Source organism: Phaethon lepturus, unplaced genomic scaffold (assembly GCF_000687285.1).
Source record: "Phaethon lepturus isolate BGI_N335 unplaced genomic scaffold, ASM68728v1 scaffold32091, whole genome shotgun sequence".
Taxonomy (NCBI): Eukaryota; Metazoa; Chordata; class Aves; order Phaethontiformes; family Phaethontidae; genus Phaethon; species Phaethon lepturus.
The window spans coordinates 8,564-23,997 of NW_010517600.1; the positions used below are offsets into that span (position 1 = coordinate 8,564).

Genomic DNA, 15,434 nt, shown 5'->3' on the forward strand with positions numbered 1-15,434 from the left:
CCTTCCCTCTAACACAGGAGGAAGAGCCCAAGTGAAGGGATCATCCACCCCAGAAGGTGAACATAACACTTGGCTTTGCTTTCAGAATATAAAAAAGCAGGTGGGCAGGAAACACAAATCCAGCTAGGAGAAGGGAAGCAGAGATGGGTCTGTTTTATGCTAGAGAAGACAATCTGTGTGTGTGTGTCTGTTGAGGTGGGAGGGCACCTCTTGGTGCCATCTCTTTGGAAAAGTACTTATCCATTCCGGGAAGAACCCATCTGCTCCCTCAGAACTGCTTGGTGTTTCCTTTAGTAAGCATGCGCCATACATATGCTACCATACAGGTGTATTTACATGTGATGAGGTCTGCTAGGTCTCAGCAGAGGTCTCTGGTACAATGCTCCAATATAACAACAGAAAGAGTTTTGGTGTACAGAGTGAGGCCATCTTTACGTTGTACTGCAGCTCAGGACAGACTCTCCTCCTCTCGAGCTTTCTTTCACTCGTGGACACCCTCGCTTGGAACTGGCTGCTGCAAGGAGATAATATTTGAAGAGCAGTGAGGAGAAAGCATGGCAAGTGGTACAAGTTCTCAGCTCCAGCTTAGCAGGTGGCAGCGGTGCTGGCGGGGGGAACTCCACTCCCAGGAGTGCCCCAAGGTCGGTCCTTGGCACAGGTGAGTCCATTTCTCTCTGAGGCTGGCAAAGTTTTGGGATGGGTACAAACCTATGGACAGGTAAATGCAAGGCAGGGAAGGAGGTTGAGGAGTAGCAAACGGAAGACACAGTGCCTAGAAAGCAGCAGGTCATCAAGCCTCTCAGGAACAGGGCAGCAAAGTGCTACATGGGGATGGCATGGGCACGGGAGGCCAGCTGGGCTGGCAGGGTGTGAGGATGTGTGAGCATGAAGGTTGGCAGTTTCTATAGATGGCTCCTCACAATTAGCATCACCTTGAGGGGAGACAGGGTAAGAGTTAGGTCAGTCAGCTTTTTTTTTTTCCTTTTCTTCTTCTTTTACTAAAAAATAAATCACAAACTAGATCTCTGTAGGCAGAAAGGGTCTCCAGGAGGTGGTGGGGAAGGAAAGGGGGAAGTCTGTGCTGTTTTGGTGCTGGTGGTGCGGCTACACGAGGCTGCGTGAGCCACTGGAGTACCTGCGCCTCTGAAGCAGGGAGCTGGGGGGGCAATACTGGTGGGGGTGGTTGTAGGGAGGTGGTGGAGGTGGGAGGGGAGGCTGATGGACCAGCTTCATGGGGGTCCCAGGGAGCCCACTGCCCACACCGCGCCAGGGGGTAGAGGTGCAGGAATCGGAGGTGACGTAGCGTGTCAGAGTCTGGTTGAGGGCCGGCTCCATTCGAGCGAGGCACGGCTTGTCCAAGACAATGACTTTGACAATCTGCTGGCACTGTACAAGTGTCCCCGCCGAGGCGGGGTGTGAGGGCACCAGTGCTGTCTCCAGCCGCTCCCGTGGCATGTTAAGACGCATGCTGGGCTGCATTCCACTCTCGGGCCCCAGGGCGGAGTTGTGCTGGTACGTTTGAAGCCTGTTGTGAATTGACACCTAGTTTAGAAACAGCCAAAGAAGCATTAAATGTTACAAGACTTTTCCCATCTGCTGCTACTGGCTGGCCCGAAAAAAAAAATCCCCGCCACCAGCCAGCCTCACATGCATTGAATCCTCCCCCCTCAATAAAAAACAGAACAGGCACAACCCTCAGCTGCACAGCCCCCCCCAAATAGCCCCGTCGTCCCCATCTAGACCTAGGTGCCCCTGTCCTTTCCCTGTCAAAGGTGGCAGGGCTGGCGTTCCCAAATGCAGTGCAACTTTGATTATCCAAACAGCACAGGGAACGCAAGTCAACTCTACGAGTGGAGGCGTCCATGAATTCTCATGGTAATGAACAGACCTGGGAGGTCATGCCCTTGTCCCCACCAGCAAAAAGGAGAGGGGAACCAGACAGCAAGGTTTCAGATAATCGAGGTTGTATGCTTCAGCAAAATGAAGGCGGCTGAATCTGAGATAGAGAGAGACAGAGAGACTCAAGCCTTTCCCAGCTCCCTGCCTTTCTGAGTAGGAAGGTACACCATGTGACTGGCTAATCTGTTTACAAAGGAAAAAGCAGAAATCTGACATACTCTAGCAAAAGGCAGCTCCCTCTGATCCATTTGATGGTTTGTCAGTGAAAGGAAATGATTTTCAAAAAAAGAAAAAAGAAAGAAAAAATGCCCATCTAGCTCATAAAATGATAAAAGAAATTCATGATGAAATGGCAGCAGATTAGATAATCTCAAAGAAATGGAAATGCTCCTCTGCTAGCACAGTATTACTTAGGCAGCTGAAAGGGGGAAGGGAAGCAGGAGGTCATCAGGGTCCCCACAGAGAGATGCTGATAATGAAGCCAAATAAGGTTGCTCACTGAGTCCAGTTTGAAAAGGAGGAGCTGGCCTGGACTGGAGGTCCCTAGGAAAGGAAGCACAGCAGGAAAATGGTGCTTCCCGAATGGTGGATGAAGTTAAAGTTCCTCCTGGGAAGGACATGGGCTGATGGAGACCCCAAAGCAGAGCAAAGTTGCCAGCTCAAAACAGAATGTTAGTCAAGTGACAAATCCTGGGTAGGAGAAAAGTGCTTGCTGGTTGACATGGCACTTCCAGCTAGGCAGGGGCACAGATAGGCAGATGGGATGGTGGGAGTGCCCTGATGGTCTGGCATGTTGCGCAGCAGCATCAGCAATTGGGCAGGAGAAGCTGCTGGAGTGGAGTGGCCAAGCTTCCACCATGCTGGAACAACGATGACCTGTCTGTCCCTACTCAGGCATGGAGGTTGCTCAGACTCACTGCACAGCAGGACATAATATTGTGTCAATACTTTTTTTGGCAGTGGAACATCCCATAGGAAAAACTGGTTACTGGGCCATGAAGTGCTAATGACATTAGGGTACATGGAAGACATTCTCCACAAGGAAACACTCCTCCCAACAGGAACAGGAAATTGGCTGAGAGAGGTACCTTCCCCAGGAAGGGGGTGTCTGCAGGCAAATGGGATGCTCTTCAGGAAAAAGAAGCAGCACTCATTCCCCACAGAGAAGCTGAACTCAAGTAAATGTACTATGACAAGAGGGGAAAGAACTACCCTGGAAAAGGGCAAATTCAGGACAATGGAGATACTTCAGACAGGGAGAGAGTAGGAAGTAGTAGGTAAGAAAGATTTTCAGTGTGAAGATTGCATTTTCCTGTTTCCTCACAGGCAGTGGGAGTATGGGTGTCTGTGAAGAAACAGTCAACCCACTGGATCCTAGACATCCCTGTAAAGATAAATGTACACAGGACAGCCAAGCTCCCTACCTAGGAAGATGAAGCTCTAGGGAAAGTCTCTGGTGTACAAAGGCCATGCTTAGTCCCCTTCAAGGGGGGATGGAGAGACAGCTGCAGAGATTGTGCAGGAAAGCTGGGCTGCGGGGAATTTGCATGTGATGCTGCATGGAGTTAGCATGTCAGGGAAGTCTTTAGTGGGGTTCTCAGTCTCCCCATAAGCAGTGGGGTGGGTTAGTCTACAGCGTTTGGGAGCTTGGTCCATGAGGGATGTTACAGTTATAAAAACGGATTGAAAATGCTTTGAAGTTTAGTTTGGATTTGAAAGTTGTATTACCCGTCCTAGCAGTAACTTTTAATTGTATCTCTGGAAATTGGTAAAATTGTCAGTCTGGCTGGGGAGGCATTGATTAAAACCTGAGAAAAGAAACAACAGAGAATGTGAGAAGAGCTGAAGTGAGAGAGAATTACTTACCTCAGCTGCTCTGCACTCTACTTACCTCCACTGTGCTGTCCGAGACCTTCTCTCCCAAATCCTTCTTGCCTTTGAAATAAAACAAAAAATCTCACTCAATGAGGTCTGTACCTCTAGTCAAGAGTTGGCCCTCATACTGCAGACTAGGAAGCTAAAGGGAGAGGTGCAGGGTCAAAAAAGACTCCTGACTGCAGTTACAAATCCTGACCCTCTTGCAACCTAATAGCTGCTTAGTGAGGTAGGGGGAAGCCCCTTGGGGTCCTATCCTTAGGTCCTGATCTCAGTGCCATTCTAGTGAGTTGGTAGCCACTCTCCTCTGCACTTGATTTTTGCTGATGTATAAGCCAAGGCCTGAATGGACATAAAGCCTTTGATACAAAGAGGCCACTCCAAAGTGTTGGTGAAGAGGGTGGAGGAAGTTGATAGTGCAGTTACTGTGTTGCATCAGTTCAGGGGCCAGGTTCTCCAGCAGTTACCTATGCTCCATCAGTAACGCCTCTTTGCTAGATGTTAGAGCTACAGTTTGGCTAATGAGATTGTAATGGCATTTCTAGGGTATCTGAAGAATGCATATGTTCTCATATTTCCACTATTTGCCCAAGGCTAAAGGACACAAACCTGAACATTTCTTTTGCCGTTATTCTCACAGGAATCAATACGAACACATTTGAAAAGGCAGCACTGCTTGACCAGGAGAAATTGGGTGTCCTCTTACCTGTTGGAGAGCCTTGTTTAGACTGCAGTTCCATCTGGGCTCCGTTGGTCCTTAACGAGAGAGTCTTTGCCCCTTGCTGTTTCTCCAGCTCCCCTGTGAGACAGACATACAGAAGTGAATGAGCAGAGGGATGGAAGGAAGGACACCAGCATACTGAAGGAGCAATACGGGAAGTCATCAAGGAGAATTAATGGAAGAAAATGACAAGAGAATGTCAAGAAGGGAGGGAGAGAGGAACAGCCAAGGAAAAAAACAGAAACTGGAGAGGAATTGACATGTGGAGGAACTTACATATCTCCACACAACTTTCTACATCTGATGTGCATTTATACAGAATAGGTTATTGCTGCACAGGAGGGGACCACTGATGCTGAGCTACTTTAGCTCATCAGTTTATACATGGAAAGACCATCAAAGGCTACATGGACATCTGATCTGTGTAAGACAGGCCACAGGGGTACACAGTACAGACTGCTTGTTCCCTAGACATTCATGGAGTGAAGGACAACCCTGCTAAGGCTAACAGACCTATCTTGTACTTCCCAGCCATCTGCAGTTCATATTTGCATAGTCAAAGGAGTATTGGATGGAGAAGAGTCTTCTGGGTCTGACAGTCTAAACTATTCAAGGCCACCATATCATACACCCTGTTTCATAAGCATTATAAGTAGTTAAGTTCTTCCATTTCTCCTGCTGGCGCATGGTCACAAAGTCTGACTGATTCTTCATCCTATTGGTGAACACAAGAACAATCCTGTGCACACTTGTGCTAGTCATCCTCTTTCCCCCTGTTCCTGAAGAACCTATTTCTTTTACCCTTTCTCCCTTGTAGGCTCATGTAATGTGATGGCATTGGAGTGTGAATTGTATTAGAGGCCCTTACATTCAATTCTTATCTGCTCCAGCTCTGTCACTTCTGCTATCGACTCTTTCAGATCTTCCACAAATTTCTGCATTTCCTCAGCACCCAGAGCACAGAAGTGTAGTACCTGTTTCTTCTCTGAGCCCGAAACTGGAGTCACCAGTGTGATACCATGGGGGTAATCTGTAAAGAAGATGTGTCAACAAAATGAAGAGGTGTTAGGCATTCTTGCTGAAATAGTTGGCTGCTTTGGTACCTCTGCAGGACAGAGAGTATGAGTCCAAAGGAATGGCACACCTAGAGTTTGTCACACTGCAAACTGTGGGAACCTGCAGCATTGCAGCCCTCCAAGGGGACAGAATGGCCAAGGTGCAGCAACAAGGCAAGTGCCACCAGCACCCCAGCACTGCCAAAACCAGAAGAATCTAGCTCTTAGTTACACGTAGAGCAACAGTGGCTCTGGGAACCTGAGCACAGAGCTAGGACTGTAAAGCCCTTCTGAATCTGTGAAGGAGTAAACAGTATATGCAAGAGGTCAACAACACTTTTTCTCCTGTAGGAGATGCAGCAGGAGAGGTTGTCTCCTGGAATCAAAGCCAGAACAGCCATTAACATCCACAGTGGGCAGGACTTCTCCCCAGTTCCTACTTCTATCAGCAGAGAACATGGCAGGGGTGTTAGCACAGCACGGGTGGGCAGCTCATTGTGCCATGCAGAGAGAATGGTAAAAATGTGCGTTTGTAGGTCTCCGTTTAGTACCCCAACAGGAAAAATACATGGGAATGTAAATGAAAGGACATGCCCAGAAAGTGAAAATATCACAACAAAAGGCCTTGTGTTTTAAAGATCAGGTTGGGTGCAGGGAGGTGGTGGCTGGAGATTCAGCCAACAGGAGCAGGAGAACGAGAGTGTGCAGAGAACTTTCTACGCTTGTGACTGGACTTTCTCTACCTTTTGCTCAATGGCCAGTGGTTTCAATCCTTTTTCTCCTTCCCTCTCACCTTTCTCTACATTTAATTTCTCTCCTCCCCTGTCCTGTTTTCTCTTCTCTTCCACTGCTCCTGCATCTGCCTGCCTTCCCCACCCTCTTCCTTTATCAGTCTTTACGAAACAAGTCAAGGGACCAATCTGCTATTTGCTGCCAGCCCTCAGCTGCCTCCATTTGTGTCCCAGGCCCCTTTTTCCCACCCTATGTCTGTCTCATCAGATCACAAGCTCTTTAGGACATCTGCTTTTCTGTCCCTGTAGGGGATACACAACAGGATGCCTTTGCCAGAAGATCCTTGGGCGCTCCCAGGATAGTCACGATACCCCTGAAAGCTGATCCCAGCTCTGATGGTGCCTCCTGGGGATGCTCAGTGCTCTATTGTACATACAGGGACGTGAAAGCTTCTGCATGCTGCAGAAGGTAGGGTGTTGAGAGAGTGACTCACGCTGCCAATAGGGTAGAGAAAGGATGTGAAAAACTTAGTATAGCCACAGTGCTGCTACAGTCTTCCTTTCTTGCAGCATATTCTGCAGGTTCTCACAAAAACCCCAGTGGGCATCAGCCATGCTTGCCTGGAACTGCTGTGCAGCCCCTCTGCCTGTGCCAGCAGGAAGCCTGCCTGTTTCTGGAACTCCTCCACTGCACAACCAGCCTCAGTCATGACACATCATGGCTCTATTCCCAGACCATCAAGGTCAGGCTGACTAGGGCTGGCCTCTCGCCATGCTTTGGTGGGTGCTGTTCCAAGGGCTCTGCCTCTGTCTTGGGAAGCTTTCAACACGACACAGCATGGCACAGCGCAGGGAGGCAGCAGCAGCACCTGAGCCTTTTTCAGTGTAAAAGGTAGAGGTGGGAGTTATGACTTTGGGCATGAGGGGAGAGGGGCTAAAGCTGGCAGCAACAGTTTTGTCAATGAGGTTCTCCACCTACAGTTGGGTCTTGAGAGCTCAGGGAGATGTATCTGGGGATTGATTCCCTCATTCCTCCCCACTAGTGCTCTCCTCGCCACCATGATAAGCCAGATCCTACAATGAGCTTAAGTTCAGCCCTTCTGCAGGTGCTCAGACCTAGCGAGAGGTACCAGGAGCCTCTTCTCATCATACTGTACCTGCACAGTGATCTCCTCAGCACCAAGTCTCAAGTTTTCTCCCCTCCATTTTTAACCCTGATGGAATCTCTCTTATGATGCAAGTGCACACTGGGTGACACAGCCCCCTCCCTCCTTCTTTTCCTTGCTAAATCTCTCCAGGCAACCAAAGACAAATGGACTTACATTCATTCTCAAAGAGATGAAACTGCATCCCTAGCAGGCCGACCAACTTGCAAAATGTGTATGTTGAGGAGCTTTTCTTCTTGGGGCAAAGCTTGAGGATCTGTTGGAGGGAGAGATGCATCATTGGGCAGGGTGCTGGGGAACAGTAAGGCAAGAACAATGCAAACTGCTCAAAGAAAAACAGCTTTTTGCTTTTTTGTACATGGGAGTAACACTTAGTGACTGACAGGCTGTTTCCCCAGAAAGCTGCCTGGCATGCTACACTTGCAACAACACCTCTGAAATCCTGTATGCATAGCTCTCGGGCCCGCTCAGCGCTCTGTCTCCCAGGGGTGCTGGCTTTTTGATGGCCACATTTCTGACTTTGCAAGGACAATTCTCTTCACTGAAGGCCAGATCTAAAGGTGAAGGGAAGCCTGCCAGAAATACCTTAGAGCTGGGAACAAGAGCATACATGAATGCTGCGCTGCCCTCGTTCTCTCAGCACTAGTTCTTATGGATCTGATTTATCCCATGAAGCAGATGGATAGCAAGAAGCAGACCCTCTCCCCAACTCTCCTCAGACCCTGTCACAACTGTACAAATGGGTGCAGAGGAATAGGTGGGGAAAGCTCTCTTGTCCTCTGCTTCTACAAAAGGGTTTCATTTTAGCTTTACATTTGCAACATCCACAGTTTCATTTTGCTATTAAATTCAGCAGAACTTCCATCTTGTTTGGCTTCCTGCCCATCTCAGCATACCTCTGCCATCCCTCGTATCAGTCTGAACTCAGTGGCAAGGCTGCTAGGGCAGGACACTTTTTTAAAAGTACTATACACATTTGGGGCTCCAGTAAGTAATATCTACTCTCATATAGCCTTTGCGATGTCAGAATGCAGTGATTTTAAAGTGTCTGGAAGGAAAGATTTAAAGTGCATTGGGAGGCGTCTGCCTACTAATGGTTGGACTTGATGATCTTAAAGGTCTTTTCCAACCTAAACGTTTCTATGCTGCTATACTATAGTACAGACAGAGAAACAAACCTCCCTTTCATGAAATGAACCTCCCTGCTGGCAAAAGGCATGAAAGCAATGACATTTCTTGGACGGCTGTGGGATGTGATAGTTTGTTTTTTTCAAGGGTTAGAGAAGTTTTATATTTAGTAGGTTTTTAACAGTGAAGGATCCAGAGATGTGTCTTACAATGTTGATGGACCAGGAGATGGTCTGTCCTTAGAACAGGGGCGAAATGGATGTTGTGGACTTGTTTTAGATTTCTTTATAGAAATCAAGGTGAGTTCTATCACTGCAGTGCCTAATTGCCAGAGCACACTCACCACCAGCAGGTCATTGAAGAGAAAAACTTCCCTCTGGTGAGCTGCCTGCTTCTGCACTTTGTTCACATCCGTCACTTCATACAAGCGGCTGCAGCAGACCAGCCGGCGATGGGGCACAGACAGAACCTGCAGAAGACCCACAAAAGCATGGAGAGGCTGAGGGATGTGCCACTGCGTGTCTCCCCCAGCCTGCACAACCTTGCCCAGTGACAGTAGCACAAGCCAATTCTGCCCACTCTGCCCACTCAGATCATCTCCTCACCACAGCTCCTCACCATCACTTTTCCTGCTGGTGCAACAGCAGAGAGCTATGCCTTTGTGATCTGGATAAAATCAGAGGAGTGGGACAGGCAACCCTCTTGGTCACACATGCTATCATCATATACCTCCATCTTCCAATCACTGGGTGACTGCTCATCCTCTCTCACCCTACTAGACATCTGCAGTTTCCTGTATGCTGCTCATTTTGGGGAAACAGTATGTATGTTTTTGCATTACAGATCGGTTATTGCTAAAGAAGGCGTCTCTGCATTTGGGGGGTCTCTTAACCCCAGCAATCCTTAGGGCACTCATTAGACACAGATGGGTGAATGGTTTTCTATCACTTTGTCTTCCACTTCCTACACATTTACAAGGCCTGAAAGTTTGAAACACTGCAGAACTATCACTGGAGCACTGACAGGCCGGAACTGTGTTGGCAGGTAAGACCTGCAATGAGATTCTTGGGCAAACAATTACCGCACCAGATACTGTAAACTCTGGCCAAGGAGATCCCTCCAATTTAGGAAAGAATGGGATAGCAAGGAAGAAGGTGTTTGGAGAAAAAAGAGTGAATTCATAAAGACAAGCAAGGAAAGTATTACAGGAGAGGAGTAGGGGCATAGAGGAAAAAGGCAGAAAAGAGGGCCAGTGAGGGAGGTGGAGGTGAGAGGGGTGACTGGGTGCCAGCAGGGTTATGGGTGCTCACCGTTTTCATTCCAACTATGGACTTCTCCACTTTGGTGACATAAGTCACATGGTCCTCATTGGATTTTAGCTCTTTCTGCTGGATCCTCTCGTAGATCCCCACCACCAGCTCCCGTGGGATGTCAGCACCGTCGTCCACCCCTGCCAAACACAGAAAACATTAGATAGGCTAGGCAGGGAGAAAAGGAAAGGGAAGAACTGGTCGTCCCTGCCAGGTTACTACTGCCTCTGCACTGCGCAGTGCCAGGAAGGCTGAAGGGAAAGAGCAATACTTTGCTTTAGGCTGCCTTTTTTCGTCCTCTAACACACCTAATGCACCAGCAGGAGAGACTGACATCTCTAAGGCCAATGCAGAAGATTTCATTATACCGTTGCTCTGCATGGTGGCTCCTTTCCATGTGTTCCCTAAGGTTTTATAGATACAATTTCACATTCATATATCTTGGTCCACTCAGCAGCAATCCCTGCATTGATTTCATATCATCAGAAGTGCTAGATGTGGAGAAGATCTATGATGGGATCCAGCTGCAACTCCTGCCAATGCAAGCATCAGCTCTCCTGTTTGCTTGGCGGCCTCCACCATTTTCCTTCTGTGATGTCTCCTAGGAGTAATACTTTCCTGTTATGCTGTCTGTGATATCTCTGTCTTGGCCCCGTCCCTTTATTCTTTTACATCTCCTTAGATAATTCACCAAATTTTGCTGTCTGACCCTTGCAGAGCCTGTCAGAAAAGTTTTCTTCCCTGAGCCAAACACCACAAATTAAACTGCCAGTCTTTCCTCTGAACTGAATTCCTTCAGTCATTTTATACTGATTTTCTCTGCTTTCCCTTCAGCGCCTTGGTCTGAGATGTACTACCCTGAGTGCTGCAGGTGAGGAACTGCTGAGGAATGTAGAGGCATTGTCATCTCCTGGCTCCCTCATCCACGTCCTTGCCAATGTAGCCTGAATACTCTGTCTTTTTTCAAACACAGGCTGGTAAAGCTACTGATCTGGGCATTGGCCTGCAGGTGAGTCTGGAATGAACTGTCTCCCCTTGTCTGTAGTGAGGTGACATTCACTCACTCTAGTGAGTTGTGTGTTACACACGGGAGGTGAGTGATCCTCATGTTGCCTGAATTCATTGTGACGCGAACTGGTGGATTTTCAAGCTTTCAAGTGTAAGTAAGTTAATACAAAAAACCCTTCTGAGTTAGTGCTATCAGCTGTAATACCAAAGGGGATGATGGCAGATAGCAGCCCCATTCAGTATCTCAGGAAATAACTTGAAAGAGGGCCTCAGTGTCACATTATACCAGCCTGAAGTGGATGACAAATTGGGGAAGGTGTGGGAGGCTGAGACAACAGTTTCTGAACAGCAGTCAGGACAAAGAAACAAGTCAAAGGAACCCACAGAAGTTCAACATCTAGACAGGGATTTACAGTGGAAAAACTCTGAAGGAGCTTCATCTGAATTGCAGATGTGCAGTAAGAGACACTTGGAAGATGGCTGACCTAGGATGATCTAGGAGTGAATATGGCTAGGAAATTAGACAAGAATTTGTCTAGACACGATGTCAAAAAGGCCACACAATACTAAGCTGCATTAGCAGATCTCAAAATAAGGAGGAGGCAGTGGCTCTATATATGAGCATGTTGTGACCACATCTGAAAAAGTGCTTTTAGCAACCTATTAACAAGATGGGAAGGACTGACCTTGAAAAACAGAGGAAAATTGATTTGGGGAACTGATGTATCAGAAATTGTGAAAAGGTAATATATGCATGAACTCTGTCACACCTACAGTTACAATAAGTAATTGCAAGCAATTAAGAAGGGGAAGATTTAGCCTGAATAGAAGGAAAATGTGTTCATATATTCAAAGCAGCAAAGAGGGGAAGGGCTTGTTGAGCACAATCCAGGGTTTAAGAATGATGGAGCTGAACAATAGGAAAATGTAATACAATGGACTGCTTCCAAGCAGTGAGATCTATTAAAAGATGAAACCATCTCTCAAGGAAACTGGTTGGTTTCTGAGAAGGCGGGACAGCTTTCTGCAGAAGACAAAGCTTAGATTTTCCCCTTCCCCAGCATCCTAGAAGGTACCTCAAAGGGCCCTCCATGTCTGTCTCACAGGGAGCAGCAGCAGCCCTGGAGAAAGGCAGCTCCACTATGTTTTTCCTGCCTTCACCTAGGCAGAATCTAGAGCAGCAAGAGGGCAAAAAAATCAAAGCAGGACCCTCACCTCTCAGATTCCGAATGAAGTCCTCCAGCATCATCTTCCTGTCAGGCTTGATGTTGGGGCTGTACATGTCCGTATTGAGGAGGATGATTGCAAAGGCCAAGATGAAGATGGTGTCCGGGTTGTGAAACTGCTGGACCACATCTGGGTTACACATGCAGTACCTCTGGCTGCAGCAGGAGGGATGCACACACTTAACATGGAACATGGGAGTCATCTGCTCCAGGGCGGCAATGGCTTCATCACAAGTGGGTCAATTCCTCCTTTCACTCCACCTCTCACACAAATGAGAAGGAACTGACTGCTCTGAAGGCAAATTTACCCACCAATGGCTGATGCAGGCCACTGAAACTTCAGCTGCCTTGTCCTCAGGAACCAAAAGAGCAAGAGACACTAAAGAGGACTACTCAGGCTGGTGTCACTATGTAAGGGTAATATAGGAGACATCTACTCCACCCTGCCTTGCTTAGGGCAAAGCACTCCTCTGGATGCACCAAGGGAGCAACCCAGCACGCCTGCAAGCCCCGGCGAACAGGGAGTCCCTTGCTGGCAGACATGTCAGGACTGGCCTCACTCTGGCCCTTTGTACCCTTGATGCCACTGAATATCTGACAAGGACATGGCTCTGCTGCAGCAGTGGCACAGAGGACTCCGTGCTTCAGAAGCACCCCCATGATCACCTTCTTTGGAAGGGAGGTCCCTGGCCATTCACTCCATGGCTACTGCATGTTTTCTGCCTTGGGTGTGTCCTCTGCTTCCACCTGATTGCAGCAGTGGGGCCACAGGGCTCATTCTCTTACCTGAAAGCCTCAATTAGCCGCTCGACCTTCTGTGCCTCCCCCTGCACGCGGATGTGGGCCTGGAATTTCCGCAGGGCTTCATCCAGTTCCATGCCTGAGAAGTCCATCTCGTCCACCACACAGCTGTGGGAAGGGGACACAGCCTTCATCAGCACTTCCTCCCGTGGAGGACACCAGGCAGGCTCCTTCACTGTGGTGCCAAGGCTCAGTCCCCAAGGAAATACCATGGGAGAGACCCTGAGACATCACTGCAGCTGCCCAGATCATACTTAACATGGGCAGTAATTTCTGACAAGTGATTCCTGCATTCTACAGCAGGTGAGCAATTCTTGTGCATACCTATATATATATATATGTGTATATATATGTGCATGTGTGTATATACACCATTATATATATATCATATCATATATCATACCATATACAGCATATATTTACATAGACATACACAGAGAAAGTATATATGTATTGATACTTATCTGTTTCTATATAGATACAGATATCTAGACATCTATACTGACATAGATATTTAGACACTTACATCAATATCAATATCAATACCGATATAGATCAATCTATTTCTGCCTTTCCTATGATCTGGTAATCCTTCACACATTGTCCACTCCTCCCTCCCTCTCAGCACATGCACTTGTTCGCTACCTGCTCATCCATCCTTCTCTTATCTTTATTCACTGAGCTGTTCCTGCACTTGTCCTCTCCTCACCTTCTGTTCTGTCCAGTGTACATCCCCATCTGCAACCCATACCTTCTTCACCACTCTTCACTCCCACTCAACCACTGCAGCAACAATGTACACTACACCTTTAAACACCAGAGCCAGCTCAGAGAAAATCAGAAATGGAAGCTGTTGTACAGAAATAACATTGCAACATCAGCTGGCTTGTAACATCATGGCTGGGTAAAACTCTACCCATGTAGTCAAACACCAGGAGGCCCCAACAATTCATTCTGTCCAAATCCCTATTCATTTTATACACTTCTACCCATTCCACACAATCTTTTCCATCTCCACTGCACTTCAGTGTCATGCTTCCCTGTTATCTGCTGTAAATCCTTCACCTCATACACCTGGTATCACTTTTCCTTTCACAGTGATGCATCGCACACTGGTAATTCATAGCCAATTTAGATATCCAAAGAAGGGGATGCCACCTCTCTTGTTTCCCACTAAAGCATTCTCATCTTATAAAAGTCCTGCTGTTGTCTCCAAAACATACTGCTACAGTTCTTGCTGTTGGTATTAGTCAAATCATCTAGTTGTTCTTATTCTTACTGCATGATATTTTTGTCATTTGTAATGACACCACCTTCTCCATGTGGCTTCAGCAGATTTTGTTAGCATATTCCTACCTTTTGTGTCCAGGTCATTACTGCAAGCATTAATCAAAAGACTAGACTCAGGAAAACTCTGCTCATAACCTCCCTTAGGCCCAACTTCCCATTTCAGCAGAGTATGTAAGCACTAATGTCTGCATCAGCCAATTCTCTTCCCCGTTTATGATTCCGCTGCTAATTTCTCTCTCTTCCACTCTCAACTAATAATTTCTCATGTCAAATGCTTTGCTGAAGTCTAGAATTACCTTCTGCATGTCCCTTGTCTAGAAAACCAGTTATTTTAACAAACAAAGACATTGAATTAATCTTCTCTCCACTGGCTTTGGTATGTCTTCCTGTCTGCCATTATTCTTTCGCATAAATAAATTCTCAAAGCTGACATTCTATCTGACAGACCACGAAATTCACAGGTGCCAAAAATCCCATTTTCTTTAAGCCTTACTTAAATAGAAAGTTACTAATTTGCTGATCTTCAGGCACCACCTTGACATTACAAGTGTATTAAAAATTCAAGGACTTTGTATTTTCTGTTTCTATATACCTTGGATGCTAATTCTATCCACCACCCCCACCACCCTCCGTTTTATTTAATCCTTTGTATTGTGTTTGGTTTGTTTTCTCATGTTGTAAAGGACAAACTGACTCCAAATTTAAGGTTAGGAGGAAATTTTCCTCCAGGACAGGTTATCTGGAACTGTATGAGGAGTGGTAAAGGAAGAATAGAGGGGAAGGGTATTAGCTCTCTTCTGGATCCTTTCATCTCCTAGGATTATCAGGAAATTTTACCAAACAAACCTCTGCTAATAAAGGGGTGTGCTGTCATCAGTTTCTCCTTCTTCCTTTCTGTGATAAACTGGAGATGTGTCTGTTGGTCTTTCTATAGTGCTGCAGTTTGCTGTAGGCTGTTGGGAACTGTTTTGTGAGCTAGGCTGTTGAATGCCTTGCTAGAATAACAATCTAACACATGATGTCCCAAATGGGTGAGGGACAGGGTTCAAATGCTCACAGATGTCTCTCCATTCCCCTATTGATTCAAGAGTTGAGATATCGTTGCTTAACTGGAGTGACACGCACAGAATAACTTAACAAGAGCTCTGGCTGAACATGGAGTGTTCAGTATCTTCTGAGGTTGGAGTTGTTACAACCTCAGCTGGGAAACGTGGGCTCTTTCCC

General features: G+C 47.0%; 1 protein-coding gene across 1 annotated transcript in view; it reads right to left on the reverse strand.

Annotated features, from left to right (window-relative positions):
* Nucleotides 1-3,632: 3,632 nt before the first annotated feature.
* IQSEC3 (IQ motif and Sec7 domain 3) overlaps nucleotides 3,633-15,434 on the reverse strand; it is a 25,880-nt gene continuing 14,078 nt past the window's right edge. Inside the window, exons 3-11 of the mRNA XM_010296453.1 lie at nucleotides 12,906-13,028; nucleotides 12,109-12,275; nucleotides 9,886-10,025; nucleotides 8,919-9,044; nucleotides 7,604-7,703; nucleotides 5,364-5,525; nucleotides 4,481-4,573; nucleotides 3,791-3,834; nucleotides 3,633-3,707 (exon numbers count right to left, since the gene is read on the reverse strand). Of these exons, the coding sequence (XP_010294755.1) occupies nucleotides 3,633-3,707; nucleotides 3,791-3,834; nucleotides 4,481-4,573; nucleotides 5,364-5,525; nucleotides 7,604-7,703; nucleotides 8,919-9,044; nucleotides 9,886-10,025; nucleotides 12,109-12,275; nucleotides 12,906-13,028 (1,030 nt within the window). The remainder of the gene's footprint in view (nucleotides 3,708-3,790; nucleotides 3,835-4,480; nucleotides 4,574-5,363; nucleotides 5,526-7,603; nucleotides 7,704-8,918; nucleotides 9,045-9,885; nucleotides 10,026-12,108; nucleotides 12,276-12,905; nucleotides 13,029-15,434) is intronic.